Here is a 23,624-nt window from a genome sequence, read left to right on the forward strand (position 1 = left end):
CTTCTATTATACCATAATATCTCATTGATCCAAGTACAGGAGATTGATCTTTTGATGTGGAAAATTGAAGTGACTCAGCTTCTAAACTGACTCCACTATTTTGTACTGTGCTTTTATCATCCAAAGTCTTCGTATAGAATGTGCAATTATTGACTTCATAACCTGTACAACACACGACATCAAACTTCAAACCATTTGCAAGCCACAATAAAGTTTCAGAAGAATGTGGCTCTTTGTCAATTTCATATTTGAACCAAGACATAAATGTTTTGTTATGCTCCATCAATTGCCATTTCTCTGATTGTCTTGGATTTTTATTCTTAACAATGACTTTGTGTGCTTCCAAAAAAGGGATCACCTCATCTGTGTTGTTCAATATATAAAGATGCGCTTGCAACAATTCTTCGCGATCTTTTGTCATCACATTGACACCTCGGATGCTTTTACTTGTAGAAAATTTATTCAACCATGCTGTGCGAGGAACTCCTATTGGATTCGTTGATGTCATGTAATATGAACAAAACTCGATACTTTCTTCAGCAATATACCTTTCAATCATCGAACCTTCAAGACGATATGGATTTTTAACGTACCCTTTCAAAATCTTCATATAACGCTCAATAGGATACATCCATCTTAAGTATACCGGTCCGCACAACTTGATTTCTCTAACCAAATGAACAAGTAAATGTACCATGATGTCAAAAAAAGATGGAGGGAAAAACATCTCTAGTTGACACAAGATGATAACAATCTCGCCTTGAAGTTCATCTAACTTTGTAGGATGATGGCTTTACTACATATTGACGAGAAAAATGAACACAACCTGTTTATGGTGTGCCTAACATTTTTGGGCAAAATTCCATGAATAGCCACCGGTAACAACTGTTGCATTAAGACGTGACAATCGTGAGACTTCATGCCAACAAGCTTTAAGTCCTGCATCGACACTAAACTCTTCATATTTGAAGAGTATCCTTGTGGTACTTTGATACTCTTTAAACATACACAAAAACTTATCTTCTCTTGTCTAGACATTGTGTAACATGCAGGGGGCAAATAAGTACGTTTACCAATCTCCTTGGGTGCCAACTCTTCTCGGATATTCATGTCAACCAAATCCAAACGAGCATTCACTCCATCTTTTGTCTTTCCCTGAATGTTGAGTAATGTACCAATCAAGCTATCACACACATTCTTTTCTACATGCATCACATCTATGCAATGTCGAACATCTAACTTTGACCAATATGGAAGATCAAAGAATATTGATTTCTTCTTCCAAGGGGTCGTTACAGATGACTTCTTGGATGTTTTCCCAAATACATGATGTATTTTATTAACTTTTTCAAGAACTTGAAGGCCAGTAAGTGGATTTGGTGTTTCGTCCCTCTCTTGATCTCCATTGAATGCTTTTTTTAACCTTCGATATGGATGATTACGTTTTAGAAATCTCCGATGACGCAGATACACCGTCTTTCTTCCATATTTCAATTGATGAGCTGCAGTGTTTTCTTCACATATAGGACACGCTTTATGACCCTTGACACTGTATCCTGACAAATTACCATAAGCAGGAAAGTCATTAATGGTGCAAAATAACATTGCACGCATCATAAAAGTCTCTGAAGCGAATGCATCAAATATTTCAACCCCATCAACCCACAACACCTTCAAGTCTTCAACTAGTGGGCTTAGATAAACATCTATGTCATTTCCAGGCTGCTTTAGACCAGATATCATCATAGACAACATCATGTACTTCCTCTTCATGCACAATGCAGGAGATAAGTTGTAAATTATCAATATAACTGGCCAACAACTGTGATTGGTACTCAGATTACCAAATGGGTTCATTCCATCAGTGGCTAAACCAAGCCTAAGATTTCTACACTCTTTACCAAATTCGGGGAATTGTCGATCAATATTTTTCCATTGCTTTGAATCAGCTGGATGACGAAACAGCCCGTCAATTTTTCTCTCATCTGCATGCCATCTAAGGTTTTTAGCATCTTTGGGATTCGCAAACAAACGCTTAAGTCTGGGCACTATTGGAAGGTACCAAACTACTTTCAAAGCAGATCCATTTTTTTCTATCTGACCATTATCTTCACTATTATTTTTTGACTTGTATCGTGATAAGCCACATTTTGGACACTTTGTCAAAAATTCAAACTCTTTCCTATACAAAATGCAGTCATTCGGACAAGCATGTATCCTTTTATACTCCATACCCATTGGACAAAGAATTTTCTTCGCATCATAATTACGAGTGGGCAGTGTATTTCCATCTGGCAACATTTCATTCAACAACGTCAACAGTTCTGTAAAACTCTTATCAGTCCATCCATTGCTCGCCTTCAAATTCATGAGCCTTAACACCGCTGACAAACGTGTGAACTTAGTTGAACCGACATACAAAGGTGTTTCCGCATCAGTCGACATCGTCTCATACACATGAGCTTTGGCAAAATTTTCTGCTCCAACATCGCGGATCATGTCCTCCAATTTGTCTTCATCTGGTCGATCTTCTTCCATGGTGGAATCAGTAACATTTACAGTTTGAGAGTCAGTGGGAAAATGCATTTCTTCGCCGTGCCATATCCATGTTGTATAGCATCTTAGGAAACCATCACATATAAGATGTTCTCTAATTTGAGTTGCGTTCAACTTTCTCCCATTCAAACAGTTCACACAAGGACATCTAAACTTCACTTCATCATCACTTATCCGCTCATTACGTTGCGCAAATTGTATAAATTCCTCTACACCTCTCTTGTACTCAGCACTAATACGTGGTAAATTAATCCAATTTCGATCCATATTCCTAAATATTACATAAAAAGATAAGCTACTAAAAATCAAACTTGCAATTTCATACATATCATTGAAACTTAGTGAATAATATTTTAAGGTTTATAAATAATGCAAGAACTACAACACACATTACCAAAACTATAGCAAAAACTATACCATACATTACCAAAACTATAGCAATTTCATGCATTACCAAAATTTTAGCAAAAACTATACCATACATTACCAAAACTATAGTAATTTCATACATTACGAAAACTATAGCAATTGTTATTATGCAAAAACTAATGAAGAAATCATGTTAAGAATGCAAAAGGGCATAAATACCTGGAACAGGGGCGGTGAAAAAGCTTGGTGCAACAAAGGGGAATGGCAGCGGAGAGGAATGGCAGGCGTTTCAAACGATTTTGATCGGCTAAAATTGTTTCTTATCGTCAAAAATGGGAAATGACCGAACAATTTTGAGTTTAAACGGTGAAGAAACGAGGGAACTGAGATGGGTGGTCGGCGGGAGGGAGAAGAAAACTCGCAGGTCTGCACGAACAAGACGATACTGTTCCAAAGTTTTATTTTTTAACTCTGACTGGGGCATCTACCGCGGTTCACTACTTAACCGCGGTATAAGAGAGTTATATGCCGCGGTTTCACAACGAACTGCGGCCTATACTCATTAAAAGAATAACCTAAATGGCATTTTTGAAATTATTTTTAAACTATATGCAGCGGTTGAGCGGGCAACCGCGGTATATTCCTCTAAATATTTCAAATTCATTTTAAATTTATTTCAGGTAGGAGAATAGGTCGCAGTTACTCTGAGAACCGCGGCCTATACCCCTGTAACGTGCTGAATACAACTGTCTCCCCAACTGCCTTTTGGGGAATATCAGTAGATGACAGGGGGTATATGCCGCGGTTGCTCTGAGAAACCGCGGCATATACCCCTGTAACTTCTGAAATTCTCTGACTGACGGAGAAGTTCAGAAGTTACTGCGGTATATGTCGCGGTTTCTCAGAGCAACCGCGGCATATACCCTTGTAACTTCTGAAATTCTCTGACTCATTCAGCCCCTGCAATAAATTGGCACGGGTATATGCCGCGGTTTTCCAGAGAACCGCGGCATATACGCTGTTATTTAATTTTTTTTCAGACGTGGCGTCAAAGGGGATGGTTGACTGTCGTATATGCCGCGGTTCCCCTCTGAACCGCGGCATATTCCTTCGATTTATTTACAAAATTGCCACCGCGCACCATTATGCTGCAGTTTCTAGTGAACCGTGGCATAATGTGCGCTGTAAAAACCCAATTTTTTACTAGTGATAAATACTGCCATTCAACTAAATGTAAGAAGACATAAATATCGTAAAATTAAAAATATTAAATATATAAAAAAGTTTATGTAACATTCAAAAATATAGTATAAACTACATATTACAATCATCACATGAAATGATATGATAGAATAGTCATCTATTTAATAATAAAGTATTAATAGTACAATTATCTCAAAATAACTATAAAATTAAAACATTACGAAGTTCAACTCTTCTACAAAACTAGATACATAACCGAACGGTTCATACAAAACTATATACACATATGACCGGATGGTCCTAATCTAAACAGTTGGGTCCTCATCATCCAGCGCTTACTCCAGCGAACGCTCGTCTCCTTCTGCTCACACCCACAAGGTGATCATTACAAGAAAGAAATATCGAACAACAACATAAACAAGGTAGAAGAGAAGTGTAAGCTAGAGTAATTTAATTAATCATACTAGGCATAAAACTAAAACAAATACATAAGCATGTAACAACCAAACACTTATAATCATGCAATGACCGACCACTCAAACAGGCCAGAACCGAACACATTATAATTCAAGCAAAGACCGACTACTTGACTTGACCATCTGAATTGTATGAATATGTAGCTTGGGGTCGTTCGTGCACCCGAGTGATGTAGTAACACTACAAGAAAAATCGCAGTTACATACGGTCAAAATCCGTATATAACCTCCAAAATCCGTATATAAATTAGTGTTATATACGGATTACATACGGACAAAAATTCGTATATAAAAGGAGCGTAGATAAATTATATACGGATATATCCGTATATAAATTACATACGGAAAAATCCGTATATAAATTATATACGGAAAAATCCGTATATAAAAATCCGTATATAAATTACATACAGAAAAATCCGTATGTAATCAACCTAACAGTATATCAATCATTAATTGCTTATATCAATCATTAATTGCTTATACCAGTGAGAGATTTGGACAAAATGAAATAAACCACAAACAAACATTTTACATTAATATATAAATATTATTTACATGAATATAATTGTCAATTATATAAATGGATAAAAAATGTGTCAACCGTAAAGAAAACTTGAGAATTACAACAGCATTTGGTCAACTACTTTTAATATTGACGATGAAAGAATCACATAGCTAAGGCATAGCATCCCAATTGCATAACTCATCATTATCATGCTTTCCTAAAATTAAGGATGTTACAAATGCATATTTATGAACATGATCAGTATCAAAGCTAATACATTTAAGCCACATGTAACGAAAAAATTTATCCAAGAAACTTCAATACAAATATGTCAACCGGTCTTCAAGAATACTCATCTCTTATGAATTTTGAAACTCAGGTCTTCATCATCTTCCCAATCACTTTCTTCCTCATCATCAAAACCATCAGAATCTTCATTCTCACCTGCATTCCAAATAACTAGACAAATTAATTGTCATTGAAGTTAACTATTAATTTTGCTCTTATTTCTTTCTTTCAATTTTTCTCCCTCATAAGTAAATATTATTATAAGCACTACAAATTCGATATTAATCATTTAATAGTACAGGAAATTCTAAATGCCCGAGCTACTATTTAAAATAGTATTGTATTATATATATATATATATATATATATATATATATATATAAAAGAAACAAAAGATACGTCATTATTCATCTTCAAATCCCCACAACCACACTGTTTACCCTTAATGTTTCCATGGAATTCAATACTTCATCTCAAACTTTGAAACTCACTTAACGTTTCCATGGAATTCAATACTGCATCTCAAACCTTGAAACCCACTTGGTATTATAGGAAAAAAATGTAACTTGAACTTTCAATCTAATTGTTGAATGAAAGAAATATCTTATGTTTACATTTAATTAAATCTTTTAAGTATTTTATAAAATTGAGTATTTTTAATTCACTCTATTCAACACTTTTATATATCTGAGTTTCTTTCATCTAATTTTTCTATTGACTTGTTTAAGAATAAAAATGAAACATTTTGCGTTAATATAAAATAATATTAAAAGTAAAATAAAAACATAAGTAATTTTTATTAATTTTATTGGTTAAATGTTGCACTAAAATTAATACAAAACATATATTAGGAACTTTTTTCCACTAATACTTAAGGGTGGTGCCCTGATTATGCAGTAAGTTGTTGCTTGGGTTCTCTTTTAATGTAGCTAAACACTTACATCCTATCTAATTCATTTTACTATGTTAATTATGATTTTTCAGAAGTTTCTAGATAAAATTTTGGCATTCAATTCAACCAAAATGGTAACAAACAAAATCTCTGTAAAATTTGATTACCTAAGAAATAAAAAAGAAAACAACATACACACATTAAGGAAAGAGTAATTAGAATCAGGTAATAGAAGGAAATTATAATTTGTGACACTTAATCAATGATAATTTGAGTTTTCCAAGGTATACCAGTGGCATATAAAGGTGCTTTCGTGTCTTTAAATCCTCGAAACACTCCTTGCATTGCCAAGGAGAGAAGGACGGCAGGAGCACTGAGGAACCTCAATCTCAGATACTGTTGTGTAGGGTGTGACATGGGAGAGTCCTGCATAAATAATTCATATTACTTGGCAATCATCTTATGCTCAAATAAGATCAAACCACTAAAGGAACAAGTTAAAATAAACACCAAAGTGAATCCTAAAATTTGGAAATGCACAAAACCTTTTATTGGTTTTCCTACAGAGCAATAGATCATTGCTCTTGAGCAGAAGCCAAGAAAACTTTCCAGAAACCAAACCTATTACAAAAGAATGGTATAATGGTATCATATACCTCTGTAGTTGTCGCAACCGGAATCGCGACGGGACGACGATCCAAAAAAGAAAAACGGGTTTCGAAAAGAGATTTGGAGTCGCCACCATAGTTTTTTATGGAAAACTACGGAAAAACCATAAAATGATAAGACATGGTCTACAAGAACCAGATTCTAGGTTCGGGAGTCGGTTACGTGTAGGGAAGGTATTAGCACCCCACAACGCCTGCCCTAAGGCAGTACCTTTAACTAAATGCACGAATATGATGCGGTTTTCAAAATGTTTAATTATCCCCTAAAATAAAATTCTAAATAAACAAAACATATTTTTTAGTTTTTTGGGCCCGACAAGGATTGACCTTGCTCCTACGTATTCTCATTCAAAATGAGAAATCAGGGTTACGTAGTTCTAGTAGAAAACTGCTTGAAAATTTGTTTGAAAATTGTTTAGAAAATTTTGTTTGGAAAATGATTATGGATAAATTTGGATTTTTGGGAAAGTGAACCTGACAAGGACTGGCCTTGCTCCTACGTATCTCCACTTTTGATGGAGAATCAAGGATCACGTAGTTCTGGGTAGCAAGACTATTTGTTGTTTAAAATTGTTGATGTTTTCGGGTTTTTTGAAGATTTTATACCTTTTTTTTTGTATTTTGTTTAAGAAAGAGAAAAGGTTGTTAGCACAAGGACGATGCGTGCGATCACACATGCGCATAAACCTTTAAAACATATTTTTTGGTTAATTTTACTTAAGGAAAAGAAAAGGTTTTTAGCACAAGGACGATGCGTGCGATCACACATGTGCCTAAACCTTTAAAACATATTTTTTGTAATTTCAATTAAGAAAGAGAAAAGGTTTTCAGCACAAGGACGATGCGTGCGATCACACATGTGCCTAAACCTTTAAAACATATTTTTTGTAATTTCAATTAAGAAAGAGAAAAGGTTTTCAGCACAAGGACGATGCGTGCGATCACACATGTGCCTGAACCTTCAAAACATATTTTTTGGATTTTATTTAAGAAAGAGAAAAGGTTTTCAGCACAAGGACGATGCGTGCGATCACACATGTGCCTAAACCCTTGAAACATATTTTTGTAAATTCCTTTATTTAAATTGTAAATATTGCATTATTAAATATATATTTTAGGATAAGTAAATATTTAGAATAAGTAGATAGAACAAAATAAAATAATAAATAAAGTAAAAATAAAAGAAATAAATAAAACAAATGAAATAAGATAGACAAAATAAATGAAATAGAATAAAATGAAATAAGAAAAACAAACAAATAAAAATAACGAGCGTTGGGGGAATCTGGATGACAAGCGTTCGTTGGAGAATTGAAGAACGGACGCTGGGAAATGAATGACGAGCGCTCGTTGGGATGAGCGTTGGCTGGGAAGCTGCGGCTGGATGACGAACGCTGGCTATGGACGAGCGTTCGTTGGGAAGATGGGCGGATGACGAACGCTGGGAAACGAGGCTGAAGTACGAGCGCTCGTTGTGGACGAGCGTTCGTTAGGGAGATGGTGAACGCGTTGAGAAACGAGGCTGAAGGACGAGCGCTCGTTGGGGGACGAGCGTTCGTTGGGGAATTGGTGAACGGACGCTGGGAAACGAGGCTGAAAGACGAGCGCTCGTGGTGGACGAGCGTTCGTTAGGGAGATGGTGAACGCGTTGAGAAACGAGGCTGAAGGACGAGCGCTCGTTGGGGGACGAGCGGACGCTGGGAAACGAGGCTGAAGGACGAGCGCTCGTTGGGGAACGAGCGTTCGTTGGGGAATTGGTGAACGGACGCTGGGAAACGAGGTTGAAAGACGAGCGCTCGTTGTGGACGAGCGTTCGTTAGGGAGATGGTGAACGTACGTTGAGAAAATGAGGCTGGATGACGAACGTTCGTTATGGACGAGTGTTCGTTGGGAAGATGTGGCAAGTTGATGACGAACGCTCGTTATGGACGAGCGTTCGTTGGGAAGATGAGGATGGACGACGAACGCTCGTTATGGGCGAGCGTTCGTTGGGAAGATGTGGCAAATTGATAACGAACGCTCGTTATGGACGAGCGTTCGTTGTGAAGATGAGAGAAATTGGTGACGCACGCTCGAAAAAGGCCAAAAACGTGCGTTCACTATGGGCTTGGCCCACCCGGGTGATTTCTAACCTAGAATTCCCTTAGGGGTTCTACCTTCCCATTCTCATTCACTCACTCACGCCGTTTCTCTCAGATGAGACCAATGTCTCCTTCTCTCTGACCAAAAGGAGTTGCTCCTCCACGCGCTGCAACGTCGACACCGTCGCCTCCACCGAAGTTGGCCGCCGCAAGCCACGAGCCAGGGCGTCGCCCTCAAGGTCGTTGCCGGTGACCACCCCGATCTCTCCCTCTCTCTCTCGCACTAGCCTAGGGTTGAGGCTTTTCCACCTTGGGCACCTCCTGCCGCCGCCTCTGCCAGAGCCGGCCACCGTCGCCTCTAGCTGGAGCGCGCTTCTTCACCGGCGCCACCAGCGTCACTTTCCTCCCTCTCCGTTCGAAGGCTTTCTCGGCTGCTAATCGTCCCCGCAAAACCACATTTCCCTCTCTTCTTCCCCTAATTTTTATCTCTTTTTTTTTTTATTGATTTACTGATTAATTTGAAAATTACGAGTGTGTGTTGTGTACATCTGAATGTGAGGGGTGAAGGCTGGATTTGTTCTGCCTTATGTGTTGGTTGGGTTAAGCTTGTTGGAGGTGGCGTCGGAGATGTTGGGGAGATGAGAGTGATGATGCTGGAAGTGGTGCTGGAGATGAAAGTGGTGAGAGGAAGAAAAGGGACGTTGGGAGTGGATTATGGTTGAAGATGGAGATGAGGTGTTGAAAATGAAGAAGGTAAGGGATGAAAATGATGGGTTGGCCGTGGGGTGTTGGTAGTAGTGTTAGAGATGATGATGCTGGAGGTGGTATAAGGATGAAGATGTTAGGTGTCCCCGTGGTATAAGTATGGCTTGTGGCAGTGGGTGGATGTGGATGATGGGTGTCGGAGATTGGTCACTGTTCTTGGCTGTGGCTTTGTGCAATGCAGGTTGAGGATGGTGGTGTTATGCGTGAGTTGGGATGGAGGTTCCGTGATAATGGTGTATGGGTTGGGGTCTCTGCTTGAGTTGAATTTCTGAAGATGAAGGAGTATGTGGTTGTATGTGATGGTTGTGGCAAATGAATATGGTTGAAGTGAATATGGTTGATGATTCGGGGAGGGGGATCCAATAGTGAGGTTTGGTCGTGTGGTATCAGGCGTTGGAGATGAAAAGGGATGTTGAGTGTTATGAGAGACCAGAACCCAGGAGAAAAGGAAAGTGAAGCCTCGTGGTGTAAGGCGCGTTCATGTGCTCATGGGAAGAGAATGGAGACGCGTTGGTAGCAGAAACATTAGGCAGTGAACGTAGCACGAAGAAGGAAGAAAGGAAAAGAACAACAATGCAATATTGAGTACGTGCACATTAACCTACAATATTGATTACCTTAAGGATCAAACTAGGATGGAGAACGGGGATGGACGACTTACCTAAATGCTGGAGTTTCCTTCTTCTTTTTTCTTTGTGATAATCTCCTTCTCTTCTCTCGGTGCAGGTCTGAACCTCCCAGGAAGTTGGCTTCTCTGGTCGTCGATTCTTGATACAATGAGGGGAGTTTTTTCTTTTTGAGAGAGTCCCCCTTGATTCTGCTCCCTGTCCCTTTTCTGTGTGTCTATTTCACTTTCTCTTCTCCATTGCTTTTTGCCAATTCAATCCCTCTGCTGTGCCTCCTGCCAAAACCAAATCGCGCCTCTGCTCTCCCCCAAAACTTGCCTTGTCCTTGCCTGCACAAAACCAATTTTTGCCTCCCGCAGCAGAGCCGTTTTCCTCCACTGTCCCCTCCTTTTTTTGCCAATTTTGTCCTTTTCTAACTCTTTTGATTCATTTTTATTTTTTCTTTAATTTTAAAACCTTTTAACTAATAATAATTTTTTAATTAATTAAATTTTTTTTTTAATTTTTTTTTTTAATTATAAACAAAATGAAAAGATAAAAATTTAATTAAAATTAAAATGAATCAAAAATGAATAAATAAATAAGAAACAACAAAAAAAATAAGAATTAAAAAAAATAAGAATTAATATTGAAACAAAGAATTAAAAAATAATAATAATAATAATAATAAATAAGTAACAAAATAAGCAATAAAGGAAATGAATAATAAAAGATTAAATATGTGGCAACCAAAATGCAATAAAACTATAGAAATAATCCGGACGAAATTGGGTATTGACAGTAGTAATAACACTTTGGACTTCAAACTTAAAACGAGGAAGGCAAGAAATATAAAATAAATGGACACCTAGAAAATGGCATGCTTAAATACAAATGACAAAGTTAGCAGCATTTCCTTCCTTTTTCTTCCCCTGCAACAAAACAACAAACCTTACATAATCCCTTCAAAGAAACACATGGTAACCATATCACAACAAAAAACTCAAAAGTTCAATACTAATTTAGCAACTTGTAATCACAACCAGAACAATTATGTTTGAGCTTTATCATCTTTTGTTAAAGCTTTTCCAACCTGCAATGACAAAGAAAGGTTTAATGAAGTTCAATCCAGTATGAAAATTTGACCAAAAATGTTAGACCATGGTAGTTATTGAGGGTATTAACTAGTAATCACCATTAACTCTCGGAATAGAGTAGCACAGATAGATCAAAACAGCATCCCTACGGTTCTTTCTGCATGATTTCGTATGATCAAATAATTAAGTAACCTTTTACATATTTACGATGCAAATGAAACAATTGATATCTTCCTGTGATGTGATAACTGTCCATGGGTAATTCAATAGTAAAAGTTTGCTTCACTTAGACTTTTTAATTCAAACCAAATTTGTCAAACAGTCTTAAGATATATCCAAATACTATCATTTGATAAGAAGGGTCAATAACACCCTTGAAGTAGCCGCACTTGGAACCGAGCAGGGAACCCAAAAATTTCTTAGATGAAAACTCGTTCTGAGAATACCATGAAAAGAATAAGGACCAAGAAATAAACCCTTCAGGCTTCACTATCGAAAATTTGGAAACTTTTTTGAAAGGGGAAAATAGAAAGTGAAGTTATGTATACCTAGTTTTGGTGAACTTTTCCATTTATGCCACGAAGAGGCACAAAACCATCGTGTCTCTCCAATCCTCTTTATCCTTCCAACACTCGACATTGCCTGCATTGGACGATAGAGCAAGAGTTGTTCTAACCCTCAATAACTTTGGCTAGGGTTTTCACCTCCTCTGGAGGCATGAGCTATCGAGCCGCGAGCGGTTGAAGCACAAGTGGTGGACCTCCGCTAGGGTTTTCGCCTCGTATGGAGCTCGGGCAAGGGTTCCGAATGAATCAACAATCTTTCTTTGTCATGGAGAAGGAAGAAGGAAGAAGCAGGTGCGACTCATTTCTTAGTCCTTATTCTTATGGTTCAAGGGTACAAAGGAGCACGAAAATTTGTAGTGAATTAGCGCAAAGATTTAGGGATTTAAGGATTTAGGGATTTAAGGGACGAGCAAAGAAGAAGGTGGAGGCTAGGGTTCGAGGAGAGGGTAACACGAAAGAGGCGTTTGCAGCAGAGGTTAGGGTTTCAATGGTGGCTAGAGAAGAAAGGTTGGATAAAAATGGCTTGATGAGAGGGAAGAACAAGAGCTCGTGAGGGAAGAAGAGGGGCTCGATGAGAGGGAAGGAGTCGAGGAGAAATTCGGAGTACTGATTCTGTCTCTTAGGTTTTCTATTAGGTTTAACTTTTTAATTTATCTTTTATTTATTGTAAAATCCTTATATAACATCTGCACATAGAATTCACTTGTATACGAATTTTATATACATATTTATCTTTGGCAAAGCTCCCGGGAAAAGACGCCACCGTTATATACCAATTTTATATACAGAAAATCCGTATATATACTTTTTTTTCTATTATATACGGAAAAATCCGTATCTAATTCATCCGTATATAAAATCTGTATATAATGAAATCTTTATCTACGAATCAGAATCCGTATATAATAATCCGTATATAAATGATATTTTTCTTGTAGTGTAACTGGATACCCTTAGTTGCCACCTGGGGTTAGTCCATTATAACTCACCTACAATACCCTATAGGCTAGGACCTCTTGCTATTCTCACAACATGACTTACCCATCTCTACTTGAGACTTGGTAGTCATTAGAATGTCAGGATGAACACCGTCAATTTCGTTGTTCTATTCATACTTTACCACAACCTTGATAACCAATCACTAAGACATTCCTCCTTGGAATTCTCTTTCACATCCATATTACAAATATCATATCATACTTTCCTTTTGACACCATTATGATAATGCATACATAAGCCATCAAAGCAAGTGGAACAATTAATTAAAATAACATACTAGAATAACTATAAATATAGGCCAAACAAAATCACCAACATATATGAACAAGACCGAACACCCTGTGCATTGTGGAGACCGAACGGTCAATAATAGATACAGATGAAGAGAAGGTCGAGCGCTATTAATGACCGACAACTAGAGGATTCCGAGTACCACATCATGACTGAATACTACCACCAGTCCAAGTACTAAGTTTAGACTAAACGCTTATGGCTTAGGCCGAACACCTATAGCTTAGGCCGAACACTTAGAGTTGATACTGTATATTAATATAAGACCGATTCAAAAATATCACCGAATGATCATTAACATGTAAGGCCCATGAGAGGCTGAACGCAGTTGAGACCGAATACATGTACGAGACCGAGCGTTAGTATAAAATCGAGCACTAGTAAGGGCCATACACCCCACTAAAAATGAACACTTTGGACTTAGACAAAATACTCAAGTAGGACCGATTACTAAAGTGACTGAACGCCAATACAAACCAAGTATTAATGTAAGACCTAGAACCTATACTGGATACTTTATCTAAGTTGAATACTAGGTTAAGACCAAAGGCTATGACTAGATCTAACGCTATATTAAATTGAATACTAGCACAAGATCGATCGGTCATTAACTGAAAAGCTCTCCAGAAGTAGAACTCAGTTAAGACCGAACACAAGAAGAAAGTCGAACGGTCAATGAATGACACTCGGCGATCTGCATAATTTTGCAAAATTATGATCAACAACTATCTTTACCAATTTAATACAACTTCTAATCTTCCAAACATTGATTCATATACCATTTTACGCGTATCCAAAGGTACTTAAAATCGTTCTAACATGATCCCAAAGAGTCTCATACCAGATTTCACTCTCAACCCCAAACTCTGATTCTCGCCTACCCGCTTCCTTAAAATCAGAACAGACCGAACACTTACGCAGAGAAACTCCAACCAGTTCCCAGGTTTCAACATTCACAGATTCAACACAATTCAATCAAACATTCAAGTTACATGCATGCAACCATTCAAACAGTAATTAAATATATAGAAAATCATAATTAAATTAACTAGCTTCCCTTACCTCTTGACCGAACAGAAAGCATTTACCCTTTAAAAAAATTGTTTGAACTTCAAGAAAATCTAAAAACACCTAAAGATCACCGATTGAAGAGAAAGGATCAACCAAACGATTGAGAACATGATCAGAAATGAGAAGAAGAAGTTGATGTACACATGCAACGGAATTTCCCTTGCATGCACTAGAAAACTGAAACACTAAGAAGAGAAAATGAAACTTATTAACTCAAATCACTGAACTAACTAGTTGATAAGGAATCTTTCAACTCAAGGATCACTTAAACTCCTCCTAAATGAAGAACAACTGATCAACTGATGAAAATTTTTAGAGAGAAGGAGGAGAAAAGAGAAGATCAGAATTTTTGAAAGAGAGAGAGTGTGTATCCAGAGAATGGAACGAAATTTGAAGCTTTCATTTATATATCATTCTGAAAACTGAACGGTCCAATCCAATGCAAGCACCTGTCCTACTCTAATTTTCTTTAAATCTCTCGGTTCTCACATTCTCCCTAACAACAAAATTTTTCGTCCTCGAAAAAATTGGACTTACTAGAGAATAGATGAGGGTATAACTCCCTCATGACATCTTCCAATTCCCAGGTATAGCCACATGTTCTCTTATCCTAGACAATCTTAACTAGACTGATGAATTTTCCTCTAAGTTGCTTAATTTGGCTTTCCTGAATGCTGACAGGCTGCATCTCAACCGAGTAGTCTTCCCTGACTTGTATATCTTCTACTTCCAACACATGAGAAGGATCTAGACAATACTTCTTGAGCTGAGATACATGGAAAACTGAATGGAGATTGGCTAGCTTTGGAGGCAAGGCTATATCATAAGCGACTGGTCCTATACGCCTCAAAATCTGGTAGGAACCAATAAACCTAGGAGATAACTTCTTAGACCGAACGACTCTTCCAACACCAGTAGTAGGAGTTACCCTGAGAAAAACATGATCTCCACTAGCAAACTCTAAAGGCCTCCGCCTTCGATCGACATAAGACTTTTGCCTACTCTAAGATGCCCTCAACCTTTCTTGAATTAGCTTCACCTTTTTAGTAGTCTGCTGAATCACTTCTGGCCCAATCAACACTGATTCTCCTTCTTGAAACCAACAAAGAGGAGTCCTACAACGTCTTCCATACAAGGCTTCGAATGGTGCCATACCAATGCTGGACTGATAACTATTGTTGTAGGTGAATTCCACCAATGGCAACACTTCATCCCAGACTCCCAAGTGATCCAAAACTCACGTCCTTAACAAATCCTCAAGTGTTTGGATTGTCCTCTCAGACTCACCGTCCGTCTGGGGATGATAAGCTGAACTCATCTGCAACTGGCTGCCCAACTCATTCTATAGTGACTGCCAAAACTGAGAGGTGAACCGAGGATCCCTGTCCGACATGATACTAGACAACACTCCATGCAACTTCACTACTTCTCTAATATACAACTGAGTCAACTTGACCATTGACATCTTCAAGTTAATAGCAAGAAAATGAGCGCTTTTAGTTAACCTGTCCACTATCACCCAAATAACATCATGACTTCTAACTGTTCGGGGTAAATGGGTAACAAAGTCCATAGCAATGTTATCCCACTTCCACTCGGGAATTTATAACTGCTGTAACAAACCACCCGGTATTTCATGCTCTACTTTAGCTCTTTGACAGGTTAAACATTAAGATACAAACTAAGCCACATATCCCTTCATACCTGACAACCAAAATGATTCCTTGAGACTCCTGATACATTTTAGTCATGCCTGGACGCATACTAAAACGACTCTGATGTCCTTCCTCAAGAATCAATCTCTTTAATTCCTCATCATTAGGTACAAACACTCTTCCTCTGAACCTTAAGAGACCGTCCGTCCCTACACTAAAATCTTTTCCTTGCTCTGAACTGACCAAACCTCAGAACTTAAGTAGCTCGTCATCAACCGACTGTCTTACTCTGATGCGGTCCAACAATTCAGTTGCTAACACAAAACTGCTACAAATAAAACCACTCGGTTCCAACTCCACCTGTAGTCTTAAATCTCTGAAGCTCTCAACCAAACTCAGCTCTCAAACCATCATAGCATAAACATGCACAATCTTTCAGCTCAAGGCATCAGCTACTACAATAGCCTTGCCTGGTTGATACAACAGATCAAGCTCGAAATCCTTAAGGAATTTCATCCACCTTCGCTGCCTCATGTTCAACTCCTTTTGATCAAAGAGGTACTTCAAACTCTTATGATCACTAAACACTTGAAATTTGGCATTGTAGAGATAGTGTCTCCAAATATTCAAAGCAAAAACCAGAGCTGCCAACTCAAGATCATGCGTAGGGTAATTCTTCTCACGAACTTTCAATTGCCTTGAAGCCTAAGCAACCACTTTTCTTTCTTGCATTAAAAAACAACCCAACCCTTGGTAGGAAGCATCACATAATACTTCAAAGGGTTTACCTGCATCCGGAATTATCAACACAGGAGCACTTGTCAACCTTTGCTTTAGCTCTTGAAAACTATCTTCACACCGATCGGTCCAAATGAAAGGTTGATCTTTCCTAATCAATTGAGTTAACGGTGCTACTATCTTAGCAAATCCTTTAATAAATCGACGGTAATAGCCCGCTAAACCAACAAAACTCCTGATCTCTGTGACCGACAGAGGCCTTTCCCACTGAAGCACCACTTGCACCTTGGCCGGATCAATAGAAATCCCACCAGCCGAGATCACATGTCCCAAGAACTGCACTTCTTCCATCCAAAACTCGCACTTGGAAAACTTAGCATACAACTTCTTTTCTCTTAACACACCGAGTGTTGTTCTAAGATGAACTTCATGCTCTTTGCTAGTCTTGGAATAGATAAAAATGTCATAAATGAAAACGACCACAAACTTATCTAGATATGGTCTGAAGATGTGGTTCATGTAATCCATGAATATAGTCGGAGTGTTAGTAACACCAAATGGCATTACCACATACTCATAATAACCATATCTGGATCTAAGTGCAATCTTGACCAGAATCAGGCGATAACCTGACCTTAGGTCTATCTTAGAAAACACAGTAGCCCGATACAGTTGATCCATCAAGTCGTCAATCCTAGGTAATGGGTATTTGTTCTTAATGGTTAACTTGTTCAACTACCTATAATCCACACATAGCCGAGAACTACCATCCTTCTTCTTTACTAATAACACTGGAGCACCCCAAGGGGAAACACCTGGCTGAATGAATTGCTTCTCAAGCAGGTCTTCAATCTGATTCTTAAGCTCAGCTAACTCTACTGGAGCCCTCCTATAAGGAGCTATTGATATTGGCCCTGCTCCTGGCACCAGATGAACAGAAAGTTCCACTTCTCTCTGAGGAGGTAATCCAGGCACCTCTTCCAGAAAAACGTCCAAGAAATCGCTTACAACTGAACGGTCTACACTCCCCTTACTTTTGATCGAATGGTTTACACTCTTCTCATTCTGAAACACCTCCACGTGAGATAGCACCAGAAAACAACTAGCCCCTTCTCTTAACTCTTGCCGCAACTGACCGACCGACGACAACATCTTCTTCTCTTCCTTTGGAAACTCCAACTTCTTCTCACTACAATCTATAAGAATAGGATTTGCGGCTAACCAATCAATTCCTAGAATTACCTCCAAACTTTTGAGAGGTAAACAGATAAGGTTCACTTTGAACCTACGACCCTCAACCTCAATTGGACATCTAGCACACATGAAGATGTTCGAATTACACCAGCTGTTGGGGTTGACACCACCAGATCAAACTAGAACTCTCCGACTGACAACCCCAACTTCTCAACACATTCCTTTGAGATAAAGGAATATGTTGCTCCCGAGTCAAACAACACACAACAAGGTACTCCATGCAGCAAACAAGTACTAATAATAAGATTACCTAAATTTGCTACCTTTGCTCCTGTCATTGTGTAGGCTCGGCCAACAGCTTGTGCTTGGCCACCACTCTTCTACTGAAACCTCCCAGCATGCGGCGGTCGTGAGACAGACCTTCTGCCCAAAGGACAATCTTTTTCCCAATGGTCATTCCTTCTACACCGATTACATCTCTTATATCCTCCCAATTGAGGACATACTGGCTTATAGTGAGGTCCCCCATAATTGTAATAGCTAACTGTCCCTTGTTGCCCCTGCTGACCCACAGAGACAGATGACTAAGAAGAGAAACCACTGGACCCTGAAGAAGAAGGTCAAGAATATGGGGTCCTCCTAGAACCGAGGGTGCCTCTAGATGCAGTCGATCCTCCAACTCTCGGTGGTGGTCTTTGTTAACTTTCAACCTCCAGCTTGGTCTTCTCAAGAACTCTAGCCCTTTCCACCAAGGCGGGAAACTCTTTGATGCACAAGCCGGCCACCAATAACTTGATATCGCCCCTCAACCAGTTTTCTACACTGTCATTCTTCATCCATTGCTAAAGTGTGAAATCTAAGTAGGTGCTTAAACCGACATACTCAGAAATCGACATGCCCCCTACACCAACTGGAGAAACTCCACTTCCTTAGCAAACTGAACACTATCTAGAAAATATTCGGTGTAAAACTTCTTCTTAAACACCTCCCAAGAGATGGGAGAACCACTCCCCTCCAGCATCATCCTCATACTGCTCCACCAATGACTGACCTCCCCAATCAGTAAGTACTCGGTGAAGGGCAACCTATTTTCATCCGGGCACTTTTTGGCGTTGAAAATTCGTTCCATATCCTGGTACCACTGGTCAGCTTCATCCGGACTGTACTTGTCATCAAACTTGGTCGGATGATGTTGAAGAAAACTCTCCAAACTCCATTCCTGATAAAGATTGGATGAAGAAGGACCTACTGTAGCCCTACCACTTAACATCAAATCCAAATATTGCCTCTCGGATGTCTTAGCTATACCCTAGCAGCCTCCAACTACTGCAAGGCCACAGAATGTTGATGAACTAATGGAGTGTTTTGTTGCTGCATTACTTCCAATACAGACTCCATCATTCTCATCATGTTGGATGTGTCAGGATTGTGACGTGGAGAAGAGGGAGACCGATTTTCCATCTTCTACTTACATAGAGAGAAAAAGCCATCAGTGTAACTCAAGGAGACAAGGACAACCACTAAACATAACTAAGAGCACATAATTACAAGCAAGGCACACTCAAAACCTACAGGATTCCTAAGGAAAGAACTGCTCTAATACCATAAACGTAACATCCCAAAATATAGTATAAACTACATATTAGAATCATCACATGAAATGATATGATAGAACAGTCATCCACTTAACAGTAAAGTATTAATAGTATAGTTATCCCAAAATAACCCTAAAATTAAAACTTTACGAAGTTAAACTCTTCTACAAACTAGATACATAACTGAATGGTTCATACAAAACTATATACACATATGACCGAACGATCCTAATCTAAACAGTTGAGTCCTCGTCATCCAGCACTTAGTCCAGTAAACACTCGTCTCTTTCTGCTCACACCCACAAGGTGATCATTACAAGGAAGAAATATCGAACAACAACATAAACAAGGTAGAAGAGAAGAGTAAGCTAGAGTAATTTAATTAATCATATTAGTCATATAACTAAAACAAATACATAAGCATGTAACAACCAAACACTTATAATCAAGCAATGACTGACCACTCAAACAGGCCAGAATCGAACACATTAATTTAAGCAAAGACCGACTACTTGACTTGACCATCCGGATTGTATGAATATGTAGCTTGGTGTCGTTTGTGCACCCAGGTGATGTAGTAACTGGATACCCTCAGCTGCCACCTGGGGTTAGTCCGTTATAACTCACCTATGATACCCTATAGGCTAGGACCTCTTGCTATTCTCACAACATGACTTACCCATCTCCACTTCAGACTTGGTAATCATTAGAATGTCAGGATGAACGTCATGAATTTCGCAGTCCATATTCACACTTTACCACCACCTTGATAACCAATCACTAAGACATTCCTCCTTGGAATTCTCTTACATCCATATTACAAATATCATATCATACTTTCCTTTTGACACCATTATGATAATGCATACATAAGCCATCAAAGCAATTGGAACAATTAATTAAAATAACATACTAGAATAACTATAAATATAGGCCAAACAAAATCACCAACATATATGAACAAGATCGAACACCCTGTGAATGTTGGAGACCGAACGGTCAATAATAGATACATCTGAAGAGAAGGTCGAGCGCTATTAATGACCGACAACTATAGGATTTCGAGTACCACATCATGACCGAATACTACCACCAGTCCAAGTACTAGGTTTAGACCGAACGCTTATTGCTTAGGCCGAACACCTATAGCTTAGGCCGGACACTTAGAGTTGATACTATATACTAATATAAGTTCAGCTTCAAAAAGATCACTGAACGGTCATTAACAGGTAAGGCCCATGAGAGGTCGAACGTAGTTGAGACTGAATACAAGTACGAGACCGAGCGTTAATATAAAACCGAGCGCTAGTAAGAGGCCATACACCCCACTAAAACTGAACACTCTGGACTTAGACAAAATACTCAAGTAGGACGGATTACTAAAGTGACCGAACGCCTATGCAAACAAAGTACTAATGTAAGACCTAGAACCTAGACTATATCGGATACTTTATCTAGGCTGAATACTAGGTTAAGACCAAAGGCTCTGACTAGATCTAACGCTATATTAAATTGAATACTAGCACAAGACCGATCGGTCATTAACTGAAAAGCTCTACAAAAGTAGAACTCAGTTAAGACTGAACACAGGAAGAAAGTCGAATGGTCAATGAATGACACTCAGCGATCTGCATAATTCTACAGAATAACTGCAGAATTATGATCAACAACTATCTTTACCAATTGAATACAACTTATCAACTTCTAATCTTCCAAACATTGATTCATATACCATTTTACGCCTATCCAAAGGTACTTAAAATCGTTCTAACATCATCCCAAAGAGTCTCATACCAGATTTCACTCCTAACCCCAAACTCTCATTCTCACCTACCCACTTCCTTAATATCAGAACAGACCGAACACTTATGGAGAGAAACTCCAACCAGTTCACAGGTTCCAACATTCACCGATTCAACACAATTCAATGAAACATTCAAGTTACACACATGCAACTATTCAAACAGTAATTCCATACATAGAAAATCATAATTAAATTAACTAGCTTCCCTTACCTCTTGACCGAACAGAAAGGTTTTACCCTTTAGAAAAATTGTTTGAACTTCAAGAAAATATAAAAACACCTAAAGATCACCGATTGAAGAGAAAGAATCAACCAAACGATTGAGATTATGATCAAAAATGAGAAGAAGTTGATGTACACATACAACGGATATTCCCTTGCATGTACCAGAAAACTAAAACACTAAGAAGAGAAAATGAAACTTGTTAACTCAAATCACTGAATTAACTGGTTGACAAGAAATCCTTCAGCTCAAGAATCACTTAAGCTCCTCCTGAACGAAGAACAGTTGACCAACTGATAAAAATTTTTTAAGAGAAGGACGAGAAAAGAGAAGATTAGAATCTTGAAAAACGAGAGAGTATATATAGACAATGAAACCAAATTTGAAACTTTCATTTATATATCATTTTGAAAACCGAATAATCCAATCCAGTGCATACATCTATCCTGGTACAATTTTCTTTAAATCTCTCGATTCTCATCGTTTCTGTCTTTTTTTTTTCAAAAGCATAATTTGATTACTGTACCTGACACAATTCGTCAACATATGTATTTCATATTTTAAAAAATAGTACTCCAACACGATTAAAATAACTAATATGGTAAAGTATATCAGGAGTAAAAAAACAGTACTATAAAATCGTTGAAAACGAAAAAGTTGTAAATCGAATTTAACTACTATTGATTCCTTTCCATATATACAAACGTATTGGAACCCTTGACAACTATGTATAAGCTTATAAATATAGTATTCTTTCAATTTGCATGAATTACCAGTTTGATGTGTGTAATCATATTTAATTTTTGTCATATTCCTCTGACATCAGTATACTTTTACATGAAAAAGTTAGGTAATCGGCATTAAATAATCGACAAAAGTTATGAAGTACAGTGTGATGAAAAGGCAAAAGTCAAAGAAGAATAGGTGGAAACTAATTTTATACTCCGTTGCCCTAATCCTGTAATTTTTTGGTTTCAGCGTTCTGGGAGGCATTGTGCTTATTATAAGCCTCTATAGTGTTCTGTGGGCAAAAAGCAAAGAAGAAATGAGTCATCACCAGAATTCTTTACCCATAAAAGAACGTGCAGAGGTGAAAACTGAGGCCAGTAGCGTGGAACAACAGTAACCCTAATGATTTTTCCAAAATTGTTCATTAGTGGTTTCTGTCTGAATTTTCTTCTTGGGACCCAACCATGTCATTCACAATAAAGCATGCTCTTTTTTGTACCAGTTTACACTATACAAGAAATTCGAAAGAATGTCTTTGATTGCGCATGAAACTTATCTTAATACTAATTTTAGGAAAAGATGTTGCTTAAGGATGTCAATAGCTTGATGGTTTTATCCAATAATAGGGAAAAGAAGATATCCAAAGACACCTACTTCTACTATATATGAAAACTGTCCTTCAATCATTTACCTACCATCCTAAGATAATGATGAAATCTCTATCAAAATTATTTTCATAGATAAACACTTAATTTTAATCAATTATTTGTTCTGAAAATTTTATCTATCTAAAAAAGGCTGAGTGGAGGATAATCTGTTATTGTACACGTGCGAATAATCAATTAATTTCGAGTTCCGACCGTGTTTATATCTTTTTGCTGCATGAATGACTTTACTCTCTAACGTTGGACTTGTTTTGTCCATAATTGGGAAGAATATTCATTTGCAACGAGTTTATTTTTAGATTCCGTGTATCTTTTTGTTAAAAGAAAAAGAGAGAAAAGAAAAAAAATAAACGAAAGAGACTAAACTAACGACATAAAGTTTTACGCGCGGAGTTTTTGACGGGTTTGGTCCTCCATCCTCCACACCACTAAACATGATTGGTGGAAATTAATTTGCATATGATGAGGACTTTATGTTATAGAATCATGTTAATTATGATTTATGGGAATTATCAAATTGGGTAGATTAATTGAACTAATTACTTTTCGGCTTAATTACCTACTTAGTCCCCATGTTAGGAGGTAA

The 23,624-nt window shown here is 38.0% G+C and overlaps 1 protein-coding gene and 1 long non-coding RNA gene across 3 annotated transcripts in view; one reads left to right on the forward strand and one right to left on the reverse strand.

The window, feature by feature from the left end:
* Nucleotides 1–22,912, forward strand: part of LOC124822595 (WAT1-related protein At5g64700-like) — a 35,087-nt gene extending 12,175 nt beyond the window's left edge. The window contains exon 7 of the mRNA XM_088106414.1: nt 22,623–22,912. Within this exon, the coding sequence (XP_087962540.1) occupies nt 22,623–22,770 (148 nt within the window). The 3' untranslated portion in view covers nt 22,771–22,912. The remainder of the gene's footprint in view (nt 1–22,622) is intronic.
* Nucleotides 5,117–6,950, reverse strand: LOC148203618 (uncharacterized). 2 transcript variants are annotated; one of them, XR_015784208.1, is made up of 3 exons: nt 6,838–6,940; nt 6,583–6,718; nt 5,117–5,556 (listed from the first exon to the last, which is right to left on the reverse strand). It is a non-coding gene; the product is annotated as an uncharacterized LOC148203618 (long non-coding RNA). The 2 variants fall into 2 exon arrangements; XR_015784207.1 differs by having other exon boundaries at nt 6,583–6,950.
* Nucleotides 22,913–23,624: the final 712 nt, after the last annotated feature.

This window comes from Vigna umbellata, chromosome 2 (assembly GCF_029865625.1).
Source record: "Vigna umbellata cultivar VRB3 chromosome 2, Vumbellata_1.0, whole genome shotgun sequence".
Taxonomy (NCBI): Eukaryota; Viridiplantae; Streptophyta; class Magnoliopsida; order Fabales; family Fabaceae; genus Vigna; species Vigna umbellata.